The 17,439-nt window shown below is 45.7% G+C and overlaps 1 protein-coding gene across 2 annotated transcripts; it reads left to right on the forward strand.

The window, feature by feature from the left end:
* The first annotated feature begins 1,208 nt into the window (after positions 1-1,208).
* Positions 1,209-10,613, forward strand: LOC308181489 (gametocyte-specific factor 1-like). 2 transcript variants are annotated; one of them, XM_080564825.1, is made up of 7 exons: positions 1,209-1,344; positions 3,646-3,743; positions 6,127-6,253; positions 7,198-7,284; positions 7,752-7,812; positions 8,799-8,887; positions 9,988-10,613. In XM_080564825.1, coding segments are annotated over exons 1-7 (486 nt in total). In that variant the 5' UTR covers positions 1,209-1,322; the 3' UTR covers positions 9,990-10,613. The 2 variants fall into 2 exon arrangements, with proteins under 2 accessions (XP_080420951.1, XP_080420952.1); XM_080564826.1 differs by having other exon boundaries at positions 8,805-8,887.
* Positions 10,614-17,439: the final 6,826 nt, after the last annotated feature.

Genomic DNA, 17,439 nt, shown 5'->3' on the forward strand with positions numbered 1-17,439 from the left:
AGGAGAGCCACATGTCTGAGGATGAAGGTAGGAACCACCTGCCAGCTCCCAGACTGGAAATGCAGTGCTCAGGCCAAAGGTCTACTTTAAATGTGAAAACAAGAAGGGGACGAGGCAAGGCATATTGCTGCTTAGGGTAAGTTTTGCGAAAGACTCACATGTTCTGTAACTGAGTGACCTGTGACCATGAAGAGACATTTTCCTGCCAATTTGCTCAGTTGCTTTGAGACGGAAGCGCAGCTCATTATTGTATCAGCAATGGTTGCTTCAGGTTCTGCAGCGTAACACAGAGCATAGGACAGGCATCCAAGTCACTTTTCAATTATTCCCTGACTAAAGAACATTCTGGAAATGGGGATAAAAAGAGTCATACCTGTGTGTAAACCCTTGGGCAACATAAAATCGGAAGTGTTTCTAATCCTGGTGATCCTGTCAGTTTCCTATGGAAACTCAGGATTAGCCTATCCTGAGCTGTTTTATGGTTAAAAATGTGTTTGTAGAACCCAGGCCCCTGCAATACCAGCCATCTGCTTAGAAAAAGTATCTCTCCATTCATCTCATGTCTACTCAACACTTATATTTTAGTTGCAAAATGAGGTAATCACTTAGCAAAAGTGATTGGTTTTGAACCCAGCAATGTGGGGAGGGGAAGCAGGAGGGCTCTGATTAGATTAGACAGTAAAACATTAGGTTTCTTTCCTCCCACACTGCACGTATCCAAGAGCAGGTGAAACACAGCTTTTGTTCAAACCTGCTTTTTTTGCTCAGAGCCTTTGAGACAGGAGACTGGTGGAAGGCTGAAATCAAATGGGACGACCAACTCAGCTTGCTTCAAAACAGCAGGAAATGGCCCAGCAGGTCACCTACCCACCAGGGCTGCACAGCGCACAGCTCTGCCGTGCCCTCACCCATCTTCCAGCTCCATCTCGGCACCAGCCTCCTGCAAGGTTTTCAGAGCGGGGCCACGCTCTCCTTCCAGGTTTTTGGACCCGTTTCGGGCACCGATGGCGAGAAGGACACCCCGGGGGCATTACGTGAAGCGCTGGGAGCACGGAGGGCGGTGGGAGCTCAGCGAGCGCTGGGCTCTCCGGCACGGCCACGGTTGGAGAAAATGGCGCCGGCCAGCGATCAAGGACAAGGCGTTGCCCCGGCAACCGCCCCACGGCGGGTGGGGCCCCGCGCGGGGCAGGGGTGGTTGCTAGGAGACAGCCGCGCAGGCGCCAGGGGCAGGCGCCAGGGGCAGGCGCTGCACGCGGCCCGCGCACGCGGCACGGCCCCGAGGTCCCTCTCGGTCCCTCTCGGTCCCTCTGTCTCTGCCTGCCATGGAGGTGGAGGATGACTTCGGTGAGGCTCGGGCGGGTGGAAGGCGGAGGCGGCCCCGCTCCTCCTATGTGTCTTTCCCTCCCGGATTGTCTTCTCTGTCGCGAAGCAGATAAGGGGGGGGGGGGGGGAGGTGTTGAGCGGGGTGGCTGGGGGGGTGTTCGGGGTTTGGGCGCCGGGGGGGGTGTTACAGGCGGTGGGTCTGGTGCTGTCTCCGTGCGCTGTGTGACTGAGCCATGAAGGAAGCGATGAGTTGGGCGTCTCACCTAGGTCTGTGCTGCTTGTGGTTACTGGACGGGGCATGGGTGGGGTCCGGCCCTTGGGCAGCGTTCAAATGGAGCCACTGCCTGTGGTGCAGGCGTTGTGCCTGCCTGGAGTTTTTTCAGGTGATGTCTGGTGGCGGTGGAATTGTTTGGGGGTTGGTTTTGTGAGCCATATTGCTAAGGGCTGGGGATCTCAGCTGCGCGTTGATGTTGCTTTGGTGCCTCAGAGGCTTTACTCGCTGTAGCGTTTTGCATGATAGCTGCATCTATTGACCTGATCTAGCCAGCTCCTGGCACTTCTGTGTTTGCTGCTTTGTGTAGCAGTAAGGGCTCCCTTTCCTCTCCATCAGGTACTCATTCTTGCCTCTGTTCTCATACTGGCCACATAGTTTGTTTGATTTATTGAGCCAGTTTAGAGAGAAAAGCCACTTCAAATTGCTATTCCAGGGACAGCTGAAGCAGTAGAAAGCTAGTTAATCCATCTTAATAATGAAGTCTTTGGTTTTCAGCTGTTCTAATGACCTAGACTGGCTAATGGAGGTGAGAGGTGCTCACAAGCAGCAGAGCTGGAAGTGGCAGCGTAGCACAGCTGGGATGGAAAGAAGGATTATGTCCAACATTCCTAGTGGCTCAGAACATGAACTCAGCTCAGTGTGACTTGGGGAACTGCACCTTAACTAGGTGTCAGCCTGTGGGCCAAGATAGCTCCCTGAACTGGCTGTTGAGACAACTGAGCACCAATTTTTGTATAATCATGGAATCATTCAGGTTGGAAAGGACCTCTAAGATCATCTAGTCCAACCTTTAACCTGGTACCGAGAAGTTCACCACTAAACCATACTACTAAGTTCCACATCTACACATTTCTTGAAGACCTCCAGGGATGGTGACTCAACCACTTCCCTGGCCAGCCTGTTTCAAAGCTGCACATCCCTTTCAGTGAAGGAATTTCTCAAAAAAAAAAAAAAAAAAAAACAATTTCCCCTTGTCTTATCACTTAGTGCTTAGGAGAAGAGCCTGATCCCACCTCACTACAACCTCCTTTAAGGTAACTGTAAAGTACAATAAGGCCTCCCCTAAGCCTTCTTTTCTTCAAGCTAAACAACCACAGCTTCCTCAGGTGTTCGTCATAAGACTTGTTTTCCAGAACCTTCACCAGCTTCATTGCCCTTCTTTGGACACGAAGAAGGGGATGTGATAGCAGGGGAGAGGCTAAACAAACTGCAGCCCATGTTTAGGATTTGATTACAAAGCAGCTTAAAAAAAATATCAAAGTGCATCAAAAGCCTGTGAAAAAGACCAGCACGGCAGAAATGATGAAAGAAGCCTGGTCTGGCTCCCTGGTGAGTACATGACAAACAGATCTGCAGGTAGCAGTGGGTACCTATACCTCTTTCTGGCTGCCGTTCTTTTTCCTCACTGAGAATATGAAAGTGATTATATATCACAGATGTACACATTCATACTGCTTCCCTGTTCATTGCCTGGGTTCTTAGGTGTTTTAGTAACTCCTTAGCTCCTAAATAATTGCATGACTTGGGAGAAACTTCACTTAGAAGTCACATAAACCATGTTAGGCATGCTGTTTCCTCAGAAATTAGATTAAATTGGCTGGCATCTTTCCTCCAGCAAAACTAGCTGATGATCAAAAAAGACTTGGTTCTCAGTGATGAAGCACCCGAGGGCCCTGGTGGATGTATCATCGCTCCAGTGATTCTCATCCAAGATAGTTTGAAAAGTACTACTCTCCTCATTCATTTTGAGTAAATGTGGTGATCTAGCTAATATGGTAGCTTTAAGTGTTATTATGCAGTGCTGCTTACTATTCTCTGTCTGTTTTGACTGATGTCTGTGTCAGCTCAAACTTCAAAGTGAATTTGTTTGGTTATGCAAAACAGGCTCCTGCCTCAATGACGGGTTTCAAAGTAAGAACAACTGGTTTAACTTCCTAAAATCACAGCCCTGATGTGGTGGTGTGTTTGTTCCGCTTCACTGTCTTAGTGATGTTAGATCTTGTCTTTCTAACTAGTTCCCCTCCCCTGCCCCAATTCTTCCATTCTAGATGTTTTGGATCCAGAGAGATTAATACAATGTCCGTATAATAAGCACCATCGAATCAGAGCCTGTAGGTTCCCATATCACCTTGTAAAGTGCAAGAAGGTAAGCTGAACGGCCAAACAAGGCACCAAATGGGGGTTCTGCGCACGTGTCTGTAAATACAATGTGCATATTCTCATTTTGTTTTCTGGCTGGCTCAAGTAAGTTCCTGACAAATAGCCCCATTTAGCCTTTATTTCATATATTTTTATGACCTGTTTAGTAACGGGTTCAAGGACATGTTAGCTCACCTAAGACTGGTGTAGCTCTTCATGGTTAGGTCAGGGATTAAATCTCAGTCTCTTCAAGCAGCTCACATGGAGATCTGATAAATTTTTCCACTTTAAGCTGAAGAGAACTCAGGCTGAGTGATGTGTACCACCTCTGGCTAGTCAGAGTAGAAATGGTTTGATGTTGCAATTTGTTTTTTAAGTGACATAAATGCATAGCTGCATATTTTTTTTAATGTTGTTAATAAGTATTTAATGGCAGAAACTGCACATCCTGGGTTCAGCACACATGGGAGAGGTGGATTTTTTTACCTCAATCTTTCATCCAGAATTTGAATACAAATCATTTCATTGGAAGCATTCCAACCTCAGTTCTCCTCTGTATACTTTAGATCTGTTTTTTAACCGGTCATATGCCAGTAACTGACCAAGCTTTGGGTTTTTGCTGAGACTTTCTAAAAGCCAATTGTTCCTCTTTCAGCTTACCAATATGTTTTTCAAAACAGTGTAGCAGTGCTGTGCCTTTCAGTAAAGATGCAGCTGGAGGGTGTATGCACTAGTATTAGTACTTACAAACAATTAATTTTGGTGGAACTAGTGGTTTAAAAAATTAAGTAAAAAGTGAAAGTGGTGGGCAGAGCAGCAAGTACATCTATTTTTCCAGCACTCAAGAGACTTTTCCTTGTTCACTCCCTGCAAATTTTGGCAAGAATGTGCATGAGCCAGGTGAACAATATCAGCAAGTAAATGTTAACCTTATTGTTTTTGTCCTTGTGTTGCATAACTGTTAACCAGTCAGTTTTTGCAAGATTTCCTAATGAGAGGGTTGAGTTGTAATAATGATCACCTGTCACATTGATGGGTTAAAGTTGCCTGGTCACCAGGTGCCCACCAAGCCACTCTCTCATTCCACCTCTTCAGCAGGACAGAGGGAGAAAATAAAGAAAAGAATGTGGGTTGAGATAAGGACAGGGAAATCACTCACCATTTACTGTCATAGGCAAAACAGAATTTGCTTGGGGAAGATTAATTTATTGCCAATTAATAACAGAGTAGGACAGTGAGGACTGAAAACAAAATTAAAAACACCTTATTTCCAGCACCCTTCTTCCCAAGCTCAACTTCAGTCTCTGTTCTTCTGCCTCCTCCCCTCTCTGCCCAGGAGGCGCAGGGGGCTGGGGCTGCAGTCAGTTCAAAATGTTTTTTCTCTGCTGAGCTTTTTCCCAGAACCAGCATGGGGCAGCTCCTGACCTCTATCAGAGGCCACTCCTGCGCCCCACCCCCCCGACCAAAACCTGACCAAAACCTGACCACATAAACCCAATACACAGATGCAGTTGGTGTCTGTAAGTAATTTGCAGAATTTATATTGATCCTGCCAGAGCAGTTTGCTGAAGGTGGTTGAAGTGATTGATGGACACGTGAGGACACAGCAGCCCAGCTATACAGACCTGTTAAGGCCAGAACTGTGTCGGCAGCTCCATAGGTGTAGGTAATGACAGTTGCCTTGGAGCCTGCGCTGCAGCTGTGTATCAGTGGTAGTAGAGGGCTCACTGCCTCGAGCAGCATCTATACCAGGCACTTTTGCCTCTATATCTGTCTTGGGTGCAAGCGTGATCCCTGACAAGCAGAGCTGTGCCAGCCAAAGCCAGGCAGGTACTGGGACAGTGGCAAAGTTGTGATTTTTCCCAATAAAGAAGGGGGTGAACTAATTTACCGTAGTAATTGCTGAGCACTGTGACTAGAACCTGTGTCTATGTGAAGAAGCACCAAAGTTTGCAGGTGGAATGCTTCCAGCTCCCTAACTGTTTTGAAAGGGTTAAAGAATTTCTCTGTCTGTGCCTGCTTGTTTAAAAATACCTGAATAGTTTAGATTTGCCTACCATCTGTCCTCTATTGTTTTTAAAATAGCTTCATATGTGCTTTAAACCATGTAGCTGTATTGCCAGTGTTGCAGCAAACTGTAGGGAGGTTAGCTGAGGGTATGTTTCATTTGAGCCACCCTTGAGCTGATTAATTTTTTAGTGAACTTTTTTTCAAAGAACAGTCAATTTCATAGTTTCTCTTTGCAACTGTATTGTCTGAGCAGTATTTTGCCATTCCTTGCTTAGCCTTTTAAAGCAATATCACAAGTATCTCTTGTTAATTTTGTAAAAAACATAAGGAAAAATGAACTTGAGAAGTATGGCACATGATTTTGGTTTTCTCTTCTCCAGAGCTACCCTCATGTTGCAAAGGAATTGGCCACGTGCCCCTTCAATGCTCGCCATCTTGTTCCTCAAGCTGACCTCAGTGATCACATATCGAAATGCAACGACAAAGGGTTCATTGAGCAAGATATAGGTAAGGGAACCACCCGTGCTCTAAGATGCATCTTCACCCTAGGGACTGAGGTCTCCTGTTTGTCAGGATAGCTCCTATTATAACCAAAAAAGTGGGAGTCAAATTATTGTCTATAGTTTTGTGTGACATAACAGCCTTAAAAAACTTGAGACTTGATTGCTTTGGTTTATTGAGTAGGCTCATTAGATGCTCCTGATAGCCTTTGCACATACTTTATTCCCAGGATTTTTGAATAAAAAGGTTGTACCCAAGCCTGTGCATATTGAAATGCCTCCAGCAGGAGCTCTGATGCTTCAGTGACCGGAAAGACAGAGTCTTCTTTTCATAGAGATGATCTCCCTTCCTTGAGGCTTGACCACTGGTGCCATGTGAAAAGTCAAATAGGTGTCTAAGCTATGAAAATCCCTGCAGCTGGGGCAACCTGAATAGCTCACTCCCAATGAGAGATTGGTCAGCTCCTTTTGCAGGCTCCTCTGCTGCTGAACTTGCTTTGTCTGCAATACAATTAAGATTCCTGTCTCCTGCCCAGTGAGACAAAACCCCCAAATTATTTAGAAAAGCATCCTGTGCTATGCAGTGTCTCTTTAGTTCTCTTCATTGTCTCTAAAGCTATTGACACACTACAGAGCTGATGGCTTTCCATCTTCTGTTGAGTTGCACTGAGGCTAGCGGTCATGCCTGCATTTGTGTTAGCAGGCTTCCTCTCCACTTGAGCATTCCTTTGCCAGTTCCCAGGGGACAGATTCATTTGCTGTTCACTGAAAAAGTTATTTATGGTCGCTTGATTTCCGATCCATGCTTGGCTCCTGGGTGTGCCTAACCAGTTCACGTTGCGTGGGGGGCATTCCTCTAAAGCAAAGAACTGTTTTACAACTTGATCCAAAGTACTTAATGCTTCTGAAGCAGGACAAACTACAGTCACTGATCTTTCTGTCATCCTGTAGTGAACCAGTCTTCTGGCTTCCAGAGAGAGCAGGTGAACGCTGTGAGCACTTGGCAGGCGCCTCCATGTGATGAAGACTGGGAAACTGGTAAGGAACTTCCCCCTTCTGCAACACTGCTGACTTCTCCCTGATCCTGTCTTACAATTCCACTTAGGACAGTGTGAGTCCAGAGGTGCCATTCATTTAGGTCTCATATGTAAGACACCCTGCTTGTGTTCTTTCCTGAAAGTACGCATAGCCTGGCTTAGCAGGCTTTTCTGGACATGGAGAATTATTCAACATGCCTGCTGTAATTGGCACGGAGATATATTTCTAAACATCTACTCCTTTACATATAAGCTGTTGTACCTCCTATGCAATGATGAAATCAGAAGCATGGTAACTTTTGTGTTCCTTAGTTAAGTGACAGTGAAGCAGACGCTTATATTCATCAGGATCAATTTCTATTTGCTCTTTAACATGTAGAAATAATGACAAAGACACTCCTGATCTGATGTGTTTGTCTTTGCTGGTGTTCATTAGTTTTGAGCCATGTCATTTGTTTCCTTTTGCAGAGTTCTTGGAGCAGCCAAATTCCCCTTTTGTTTGGGGCATGACCAACTCTGGCATAAACAGGTAGAGAATGCAAGTTTGATACCTTACCGCAGGTATAGAAGAATATTCTAGCCTTCTCCCAGCCCAGCCTTGATGTTTGGCTTTGCTGATGTTTCTCTCCTCCCAGGAACTGTACACTAACAGTGAATGTTTTTATGGTGCTGGTTCATTGTTACTTGCTTTCTCATATGACTCGTCCTTAAAAGAGAGGGAAACCCTTGGGCTGCAAGAACACAGTTATTCTGTGCTCTTATGTGCCTGTGGCAGAGTGCTCTCCCTGCTGCTGTGCAGTGTTCAGTTCTTGCTGCAATTCTGGCCAGCGTGCAGGGAAGAGAGGTGCTGAGCCTCTATGTGAGAGGTGTTCAGCCATTATGCTGGCTTAGGAAATGTGGCCAGATACTTCGCTCTGGAGCCTCTTCAGAGAGCTACCTCCTGTGGAACTAGTAATTAGCTAGCAGTCCCTTGTGACCTCCTGTCACCTTTTTCTTGGCAGATGCACTGACAGTAGGGCCCTGTGTTAGCAAAAATCCCCATCTTGTCCCATGTAAAATGTAATCACTGTTTGGGTTTGGGGGAAGGAGGAGCATAGTAGGAGCTGTGAATTTGATGGAGCTGCATTGCCTGGCTTCAGTGATCCAACAGTGGATCATTATTGCAGGCTATACATGAGGTGTGGTGGCAGCACCAGGGTTGCTAAAGCATGTTTTAAGGTTTGTTTAAGCCCATATGTAGAAGTAGTCTTGCAGCTGACTGCTCTACAGTTCTGTATGGGCTCAAAAGATACAGTCTTCCTTCCATAAGGGGTGTCAACAGTGCTATCTGGCTTCATTTGTTATGCTTTCTGAAAAAACTTTATAATGTTTAGAGCACATGTAGTTATTGTAAATGTCACCATTGCCAAGCAGCAAAGTACCATCTCCTTGTGTCCCCACTCTGCTCCATGATATAGTAAAGTGCATAAACTTAAGCAAGTGCTTTTGTCATGAGAAGTGACTGTAGTCTTTCAGTTCCAGTACCACCTTGGGACAAAAGAATTACCTGCCTTCAAGTGTACGTGCGCCTGAGTCCTTCCCATATGCTGAATCGTGGAAAGGCTGTAAGTAGTGTGCATGTGGTTTTGATGCCAAAATTTCTGTAGACAGTGACAGTTACTGAAACTTCTAGCTGGAGCAGTGCCTTATGACAACCACTGAATGGACAGGAGAGGAACTGTATAACATGGTCCTCCTGGAAAGCAGCTTCCTAAGGAATCTAATAGACTGAGTTCCTTTTCAGAGCTCCAAGCTGTGCTGCTTGGTCTCATTGAGGTACACACTGATTAGCAGACCAATCTTTTGAGAAATTGTGGCAAGTGTAATGCTCTTGGCACATGAAACAACCTCTCTACTGTTCATAGGCCTCAGAAGTTCAAGGAGAGGACAGGAGGAGAAGTAATAGTAGGAAACAACATCAGGGGGGATTGCCTGTACCACTGAAATCTTGTACCTTAGATTGTTGCTTTAAAACAGGCACGTACGTTTGCAAAAGAGGCCCACTCAGAGTTGTGTACTTATGATAATGATGTTTGGTGCTAGCTATAAATGAAGGGATGAAGTTATGCTGGGGGGTTAGAAATGCCCTTCATAAACTACAGCTTTGTGTGAATGCTGGCCCTGATGTAGCAGAAACTTTTGTAGTCCCATTTCAGTGGAAGTCAGGAACCACAGAGTAATTTCCAGGAATTTCTACCCTGTATCATAAGCATATGCCATGTACCTGCAAAGCAGCTGGATTATAAGGTGTCTGAAATGATCTCTGTGGAAGTTTACTGGATACCTGGGAAAATACTTGGTTATGTGCTGGAGAGGTACAGAAAACTTACTCTATAGCAACCTGTGGTTAGGTAGTTAGTAGTCAACCTGTGGTCATCTGTAGTTAGTGAAGTCATATTTAATGGCCTATTACAGCCTGCAGAGCATAAAATACATTGTGGGAGTTTCTCCAGCCTTTAAGGAGGCTGAGACTTCCTACTGCATCCCTGCATAAGGATTAATAAAAATCATCTGGACTAGCCAAACCTAGAAGTATTTTTCCATGCATGCAGTTTTTGCTGTTTATCTTTTCAGCATCTGAGTTTGTCTGCTTCAGATATGTGAAGTAGATAGCTTTGGTTTGCTAGTACATTCTAATTTATAGGTACTTCTGTCTTCTTTCTAGAAAGCATCGTGATCGTGCCTTTGCCGCTTCAAGCCTTAAGCCTTCGCTTTGTCATGTTGTTTGCATGATGTTTCAATTTGTTTGTTTCGTATAATGGGGAATCCTCTGTGAATTCCTTACAATATGTAATCCATCCTATATGCATGTACACGGGTTAAATTTAAACAGTAAGCTTAGTTACTTTTCTAGTTTCCATTAGTGTTTTGTAGTTCTCGTTTAAAGAAAAGTTTACTAACACTTAAAACCTGTTGGAGAGCACTAATGTAACTGTTTTTTCCTGGGGCTGGGAAATAGTTTAGATCACTATCATATACATCTAGGGCTGTGTAAATGTTTGGATTAAGCAGATTTGCATCTTAAAATGGATGCAAAGTACAAAATGAGGTCTAAATACACAGACACAATTAAGAACCAGCATGGGGTATTTCTCTAGGAAGAAATTAATGTCATTGGCATTCTGAAAAGTGCTCCTCAAAACCCTGGAATCTTACAATTTGTATTACTACCGATGTAAAATAAGGCATGTTGACTAGCGTGCAAAATTAAGATTATTTTAAAGTTTGATTCTGTCAAGGCTCTTGTTCAAAATGGCAATTTACAATAAAAAGATTGTGAATAGCCTTGGACCCATTGGACTTTCTTGTGACTATCACTGTGGTTGCAGCTACTTAATCCTTTAAGTCCATGGTTTCTCTTACGATGGGTGGGCTGTGCAGTGCTGGGGCTTCCTCCCCCTTCCCTAGAGGCTGGATGTGTTCTTTGCACAAGAGAAGATGATGGGATGTAGAGAAATAGCACATTTTGGCCCGCTAGGAAGGGTTTCCAAGCATATGCCTGGGTGACTCTCCTACAACCTGAGTTTCTTGGTGGCACAGATGCTGTTAAACTCACTCCGTGAGGACTCTCACGTGTACACCCTCCTTGCTGGGCCATTTCTGCCTTGTCTGAGCTACGAGCTCTGGGGCAATAGAACTAGTCTGACTAGAAATCTGTATGGAAATCTGGGATACAAATGGTTGTGTTTGCAATTGTCACAGGTGACTCAGGAGGGAGGAGAGGAGGTAGCATTTACCTTTAGGCACAAGTTCTTCTCTGCTGGGGAGCCTGGACACGTGGGAGTTCCTTGCAATTTGTCCTGGTGCCCATGGCCCTACATGGTGTCTAATGGGTCTCGCCACCCCCTGATTAGCACCCAGACACAGATGTGTAGCTGCTCTGCTCAGTGATGAGGTACACCCATGCTGTTGCTGCAGCTCCAATACCAGCAGACCTCCAAATCTCTGCTTTGTCCCTGTCATTCACTGTACAGTTATGCCCAGCCTTTCTCCTGCTGAAGGGTTGAGCCTGCACTGCAGAATGGCCCCGTGCTATTTCTGTACCCCCCTGGCTGGGCCTATGTGTTACACAGTAATGGGAGCACAGCATGATGCACAGGCCTACATGGATCAGCAGGGAGCCAGTCTGTTTCCCAGTTCTGGGCTCTGTGTTCCCTATGGGCTGTGATCAAGTCAGCTCAGCCAGTTTCCTGCACTTCCCCTTGTGGGGACTCTTGCTTGCCGCATCCTGCAGAGTAAGACCCTTCTCCATGCCTTGGTGGTCTGGTCTGGGGTGCCCAGCGCCTTTCCTTTTGGCCACAGACTGCAGCTGGAGCAGGGATGCCATGAGCAGCACCTTCTGCTACTTCCCACATTGTCCCTGTTGTTCTCATCTGCAGAACTTAGCACATGCTTTCCCTCAGCAGAACCACACTGGCACAGGGAAAGTGTCCTTTCTCCAGTCTTGCCCCTCCTCTCATCAGCTCCAGAGCACTGAGGAGGTGGTTTCCTCCCTAGTCCAATGGCTAAAGCCAGACTTGGATGCGAACTCATGTTTTTTTTTACTTTGTAGTGTTGGACTAAGTAGGCAGGAGGGCTCTGCCTTCGGCTACACGTCTTTTCAGGGTCAAGGTCTGGATGGGGTGACTTTAGTTACTGCATCCTGTCTTTCTGGCACTCAGCAGTTTGTACTGCTTAGTTCTCTGGGCTTTTTATTTCTGGCACCAGAAGACCCTAGAAGTCTATGCGGTCTTTGTTTACAGCCTGTGATACCTCTTTATCCTTCTGTCCCATTCCACTTTCCCCATAGTCAAGATGTATACTAGCTGCCTACAATCCCACAGAGATGTATTCACAATTACAAGTGTCCATATGCATGGTTCACATCCACAGTTCACATTAATCATCATAGCCCTGGAAAACACACTCTCTTTCCTCTCCTTCCCAGCAGTTCAGACTATGATTGCTTTCCTCAGTGCTGTATTCAGCTAAGGGGGATTTGAGGTAGTTGTGTTTGCTACTAGCTCATGTCCAGGAGAACAGCACTGTCCAGTGTCACGCACATCAAAGGGGGCAGGGATCTTTGTTCATGTGAATAAAGAAGCTTTGAATCTGATCAGTTAAATCCTTCTTAGTCACTGTTGTAACCTGATCATCACATAAATACAGGGTCTTGAACTACATTGGCACATACCAAGTGCAGAAGCTAAGAGGGTGAGAAAAAGAGGAATGAGGAAAGTTCTCCATCACATGGCTTCTAATAAGCAAATGAAGTGCTGGGTGTAGGAGAGAGAGAATGGAATGGATCTGCAGGGAAACACCAGCTGCAAAAAATGTCCCTCCATGCATGTTCTGGAAGGTGAACAAGCTCCTGGTATTGTTTTGCCTACAGATTTCTGTATACAGCTCCTTTGTTTGTGTTGTGTTCAGGAGGCCTGGAGGAGAAAGGGCTAGGTGGTGGTGGGGGCCAGGCTCTCCAGGGAGTCTCTCCAGAGACCACAGCCCTCATGTTCCAGGTATAGCCCAGCTGTGCAGCAGCAGGTCACCTGAGGTTACATTGATTTGTTGGATGCAGTGTTTACTTTAACTCCCTAGAGAGCTAACACCTGCTTCCAAGCTTCAAGTTGCAGCAGGTAAGAATGCCTGGGGTTACTGAAGGCGGCGCAGAGTCTCCTTGTCCTGGCAGATGAGGCTCTGGCCCTGGATCTCAACTTTAAAACAAAACCACATTCAAGAAGTTGTTTCCCCTTTCCCAGCTTTTAGTCAAGGTTATGACCCATAAAACCAAAAGCACAAGCTCAACTTGGAGGTCTTTTATAACTGCTGACTCAGCAATAGGCTGAAAATCAAAGCGGTGACTGCCCGGCCTGCCCACACGTTGGCTGCAGTCACAGAGCTGAGCATTTCTTTTGAAGTGTTAGCCAAACCATGCAGACAGGGTGTCTCCTTGTGCAGGTCTGATGTGCGTGTTCCAGAGCAGGTAAATTGAAACAGCCAATTGACTTCCTCTGCAGTGTCTTGGAAGGGCCTTCCTACATGGAGCTCCCAGCCCTGCCAATGTCTCACTGCCATGCAGCAGCTGTCCTATTTCCCTGGAACACACAGGTCACCGTGAGAAGGACAGTGGCTGTGTCCCATCTTGCTGTTGTGATGTCCCTCTTCTAAGAAGGCTGCTGTGAACTACTGGGACAGCAGGAGCTTGTACGCTCATCGTGGAGCTCTGTCACCAAACCAGGTGGGATCCCAGGCTCTGCAGACAAACTCCCTGAGGTTTTCTGCAGGGCTCTTCTCACCTGCCGCTGGCCAGCCTGGCACCCTTCCTTCCTTCTGAGTAAAGAGGGGAAGCACTGAGCCAGAACCTGAGTTACTCTTGAAATACTAGGATGGCCAAGGGCAGCAGCATGCCTTTACTCTGGCCGGTACAGCTGTATGTCTCTGACAATATAACTGCCCTGGATTTTGCCAGTCTGATATTATCTGAAGTTCATCCCGATTGTCATTTCTACAGCCCATTTCCAGACTATTGATATCACTTAGTGTTCTGCTCTGGTCCCATGTCACTGTTTTATTATCCTCTGCTCCCTCTCTTTTGCTCCTAGCTCTTCACCTCCATAAATCAAGGTGCAGAGAAACCCAAGAGTAGTGGAAGAATAAATGCCAAATGATTGCCTGGAGAGGAGGAGGGCAGGTTGCTCTCAGGAATCCACCTGGGTGTGCAGCAGTTTTTGGTTTGCTAGGTCCAGGGAGAGCTGGAGTTGGGCCAAGGGTCTGTAGAGATAGCACGATCTCAGCAAAAGCACTGATAACAGCATATCAAGCTAAATCTGTCTGGATCATCCTTTCCACACCAAACCAGTACATGAGAGAGAGGGAAGAGAGGACTGCAGACAGGTACGTTTTGGGGTGGGTCTTGGCTCTGCATCACTACAAAGCAGAAAGCAGAAAAAACTGCTGGGGAACAGGGAAGGGCTTGAATACCCACAGACCTTGGGGCAAGGCAGAGCAGAGTGAAGCAAGAGCACCCTCTGTACAGCAGCTATTGAAAGTGCTATATTTACACAGTGTTATTGTGAAAACATGGTATTATCTTTGGAATATTACAGCTTACAAAGATAATTATTTTTCTTTTACGGTTGAAACATTCAATATTGTTACTATGGTCATGTGTAATGTTATCATTGTTTTTGTTTTACTGTAAAGCAGGTGTCGATTTCTAACACCTATCAGTTGTAATCATATATAGGGTTAACCTTTGGAAACAGTACACATATATAGGCATTGTGCTTAAGCTTTGGTTACCAGACAAGTATAAACAGCCTCTAGTACTTACCTGTACTATCTTCCTTCTAAATTAATTCTACCCCATCTAATGCACTCTATAGATACCTTAAAGGAGGCTGTAGTGAGGTGGGGGTTGGTCTATTCTCCCACGTGCCTGGTGACAAGACGAGGGGGAATGGGCTGAAGTTGCACCAGGGGAGGTTTAGGTTGGATATTAGGAAGAACTTCTTTACTGAAAGGGTTGTTAGGCATTGGAATGGGCTGCCCAGGGAAGTGGTTGAGTCACCATCCTTGGAGGTCTTTAAAAGACTTTTAGATGTAGAGCTTAGTGATATGGTTTAGTGGAGGACTTGTTAGTGTTAGGTCAGAGGTTGGACTAGGTGATCTTGGAGGTCTCTTCCAACCTAGATGATTCTGTGATTGTGTAATCATACAGTCATTCATTAGCTCGCCTCCAGGCTGCAAATACCTTATCCACAGTTCACTCTCCTTTTAACTACTGAAATACTGACTGCAGTTAGCATCTTTGTTTCAAAACTTTTACCTGTCTTATACCCTCCTAGATTTCTCCTACACCTACACTTACCACCTTAAAGAACACAGCTGAATCAATGATACTATTTCTAGTCTTGAGCTACCTCTTATCATACTGAAATCCTTTAGGGGGCCACCCTGGAAGATAAACCATGAAAACCTGTCTCAGCATTTAGGTTATTAAGTGCCTTTTTAAAATTCTTTTTCCAAAGCTTTAACGAAGACTGCCAGAGGGCTATCTGATCTATGTATCTAGTTTATACCTGCTTCACTAGATTAAATTTTTATTTTTTTCCATTCTTTGCTAGATATTTTCTGATTTAATTATTGTTTTGTAGATGTGGGGAACTTGAATTACTGCAAAACAAAACACATTCAAGAAAAAGATAAGGTAATACATTTTGCCCTCCAAGTTGTTCCTTTACTCTCCTTATTGAGAGCCAGGAAGGAGGGGTTAGCAGAACACCAGAACTCCAGACCTCACCACCTGCATTACTAGCTGGCAGCAGACAGGAGAGGGGTAGGCCTGGCCCTACTGCAGAGCCAAACCAGGAGCAGGCAGAGCATGCGGAGGTCCTGGGTGTCTTCCTCCACAGCATAGCTCCCACTCACTTCTGCCACGGAGCCAGCAGAGACCACACCATTTCTACCACCCTTCTGAGCCACCACCGGTTTCAGTGCCATATGAACCTGCTGTATCACCACCGAGATCCATCACACTGGGTACCTGGCCTGCCGCCAGCACCACACGCTCCCACACACCGCAGTGGGACCAACTTCCTGCTGAAAGTCTGTGTTACCCTCCAGCATCCCTGCGAGCCTTTCTCTGATGCTGTCTTCTTCTCCACAGAACCCTTCTGTGTTTTCCATCCACAATCAGTGAACTAGAAAGAAAATCCACCCCATGTTTTCCCTCTAGCCTGAGTGCACACTTTCACCCCTGTACTGGGGCTGCCTGGGACAGAGATAACATTCCCCTCAGCAGCCCCTAGAGTTCTGTGCTCTGCGCTTGGAGCTAGAACAGCATTGCCATCACACCAGTGTTGGGGCTATAGTGGAGCAGTGCTGGCACAGCACCAAGACTCTCTCCAAGCCCCCCAAGGGCAGGAGGCAGGGGGTGGGCAAGAGATGGGGAGGGGACATGGCCAAGGCAGCTGAGCTAAACCAACCATTGAGCTATTCTACACCATATATCATCACACCCAGCAATAAAAGCAGAGAAAGGGGAAGGGGTGGTCTCATTATGAAAACATCTGTCTTCCTGAACAACTGCTATGCTTATTGAGGCCCAGCTTCCCAACACATGGCTGAACATTGCTTGCTGGTGGAAAGGAGAGAATAATTGTTTTCTCTCTGCTTCCATGCAGCCTTTGCTTGTTTTTCCTTTAATTTATCCTTATGTAAACCCATGAGCCTTTCTTTCCATCATGTTTTCTTCCCCTTCTTTCCCTTTGAGGAGGGGAATGAGAGACCAGCGTGGTGGAGTTTAGCTGTCCATCAGTGTGAAACCACCACAGTCCTTTTTTTGGTGCCCAACATAGGGGGCGAAGGGTTGAGGTAACTACAGATTTGACCAGAGCACTTTAGAGGGAACTTAAAATTAGTGTATTTGTCTAACAGTTGCTGGTCATGATGTTGACTGATTTGCTCTTGATATTGTTCCATGTCATTCTGCTATATGTGATCTATGCCATATTCTCTCTTTCTCTATATGTCAGATCTGAGAGTTTATTAAAAGCTGTGTTTGTTTGTTTTTTGTTTGTTTTTTTTTTCAGTCTGCTGTGCTGTAAATCACTGGCCTTGAGCCTAATCTGCTGTTCAGGCCCTGCATTGTTGTCATTGCTGTACATCGGGAACCATCTCTTGGAGAATATTAACAACTGCACTCTCTTTTTCTCCTCTGGGAGTGAATTGGTGGAGGATATCAGGAATGGTGCCTCCTCCTCCTTTCCCTGTGGGCTAATTACAATAGCTTTCCAGTATTTTGAACATCCTTAGGTAACCAACATACTCCTGTTGCTAGATTTCCAGAATGTTTCTGGTTTTTTGCTAAGGTTAAACAATTAATTAAGAATACCACCCAGGAATCTGCCCCTAGGCAGTGTGTTGATGGGTGGCAAGGTGTGTGGGAAGATACAGGCAGGTACCTGTCATGGTTCTCTCCACCAATGGTTTTAAACTTCACCCCTGAGCAAGTGCAGAATCCTAAAAAAAATGTTAGAATGTTTAAAAGACATATGCCCTGACCCTGGCAATGCTGGCAAACTCCAGCTTGCTGCACTGTGCTGGGGCCTGGCCTGCGCTTATCATTCAATAGTCAGCA

Source organism: Anser brachyrhynchus (assembly GCF_964034855.1).
Source record: "Anser brachyrhynchus genome assembly, chromosome: 22".
Lineage (NCBI taxonomy): Eukaryota > Metazoa > Chordata > Aves > Anseriformes > Anatidae > Anser > Anser brachyrhynchus.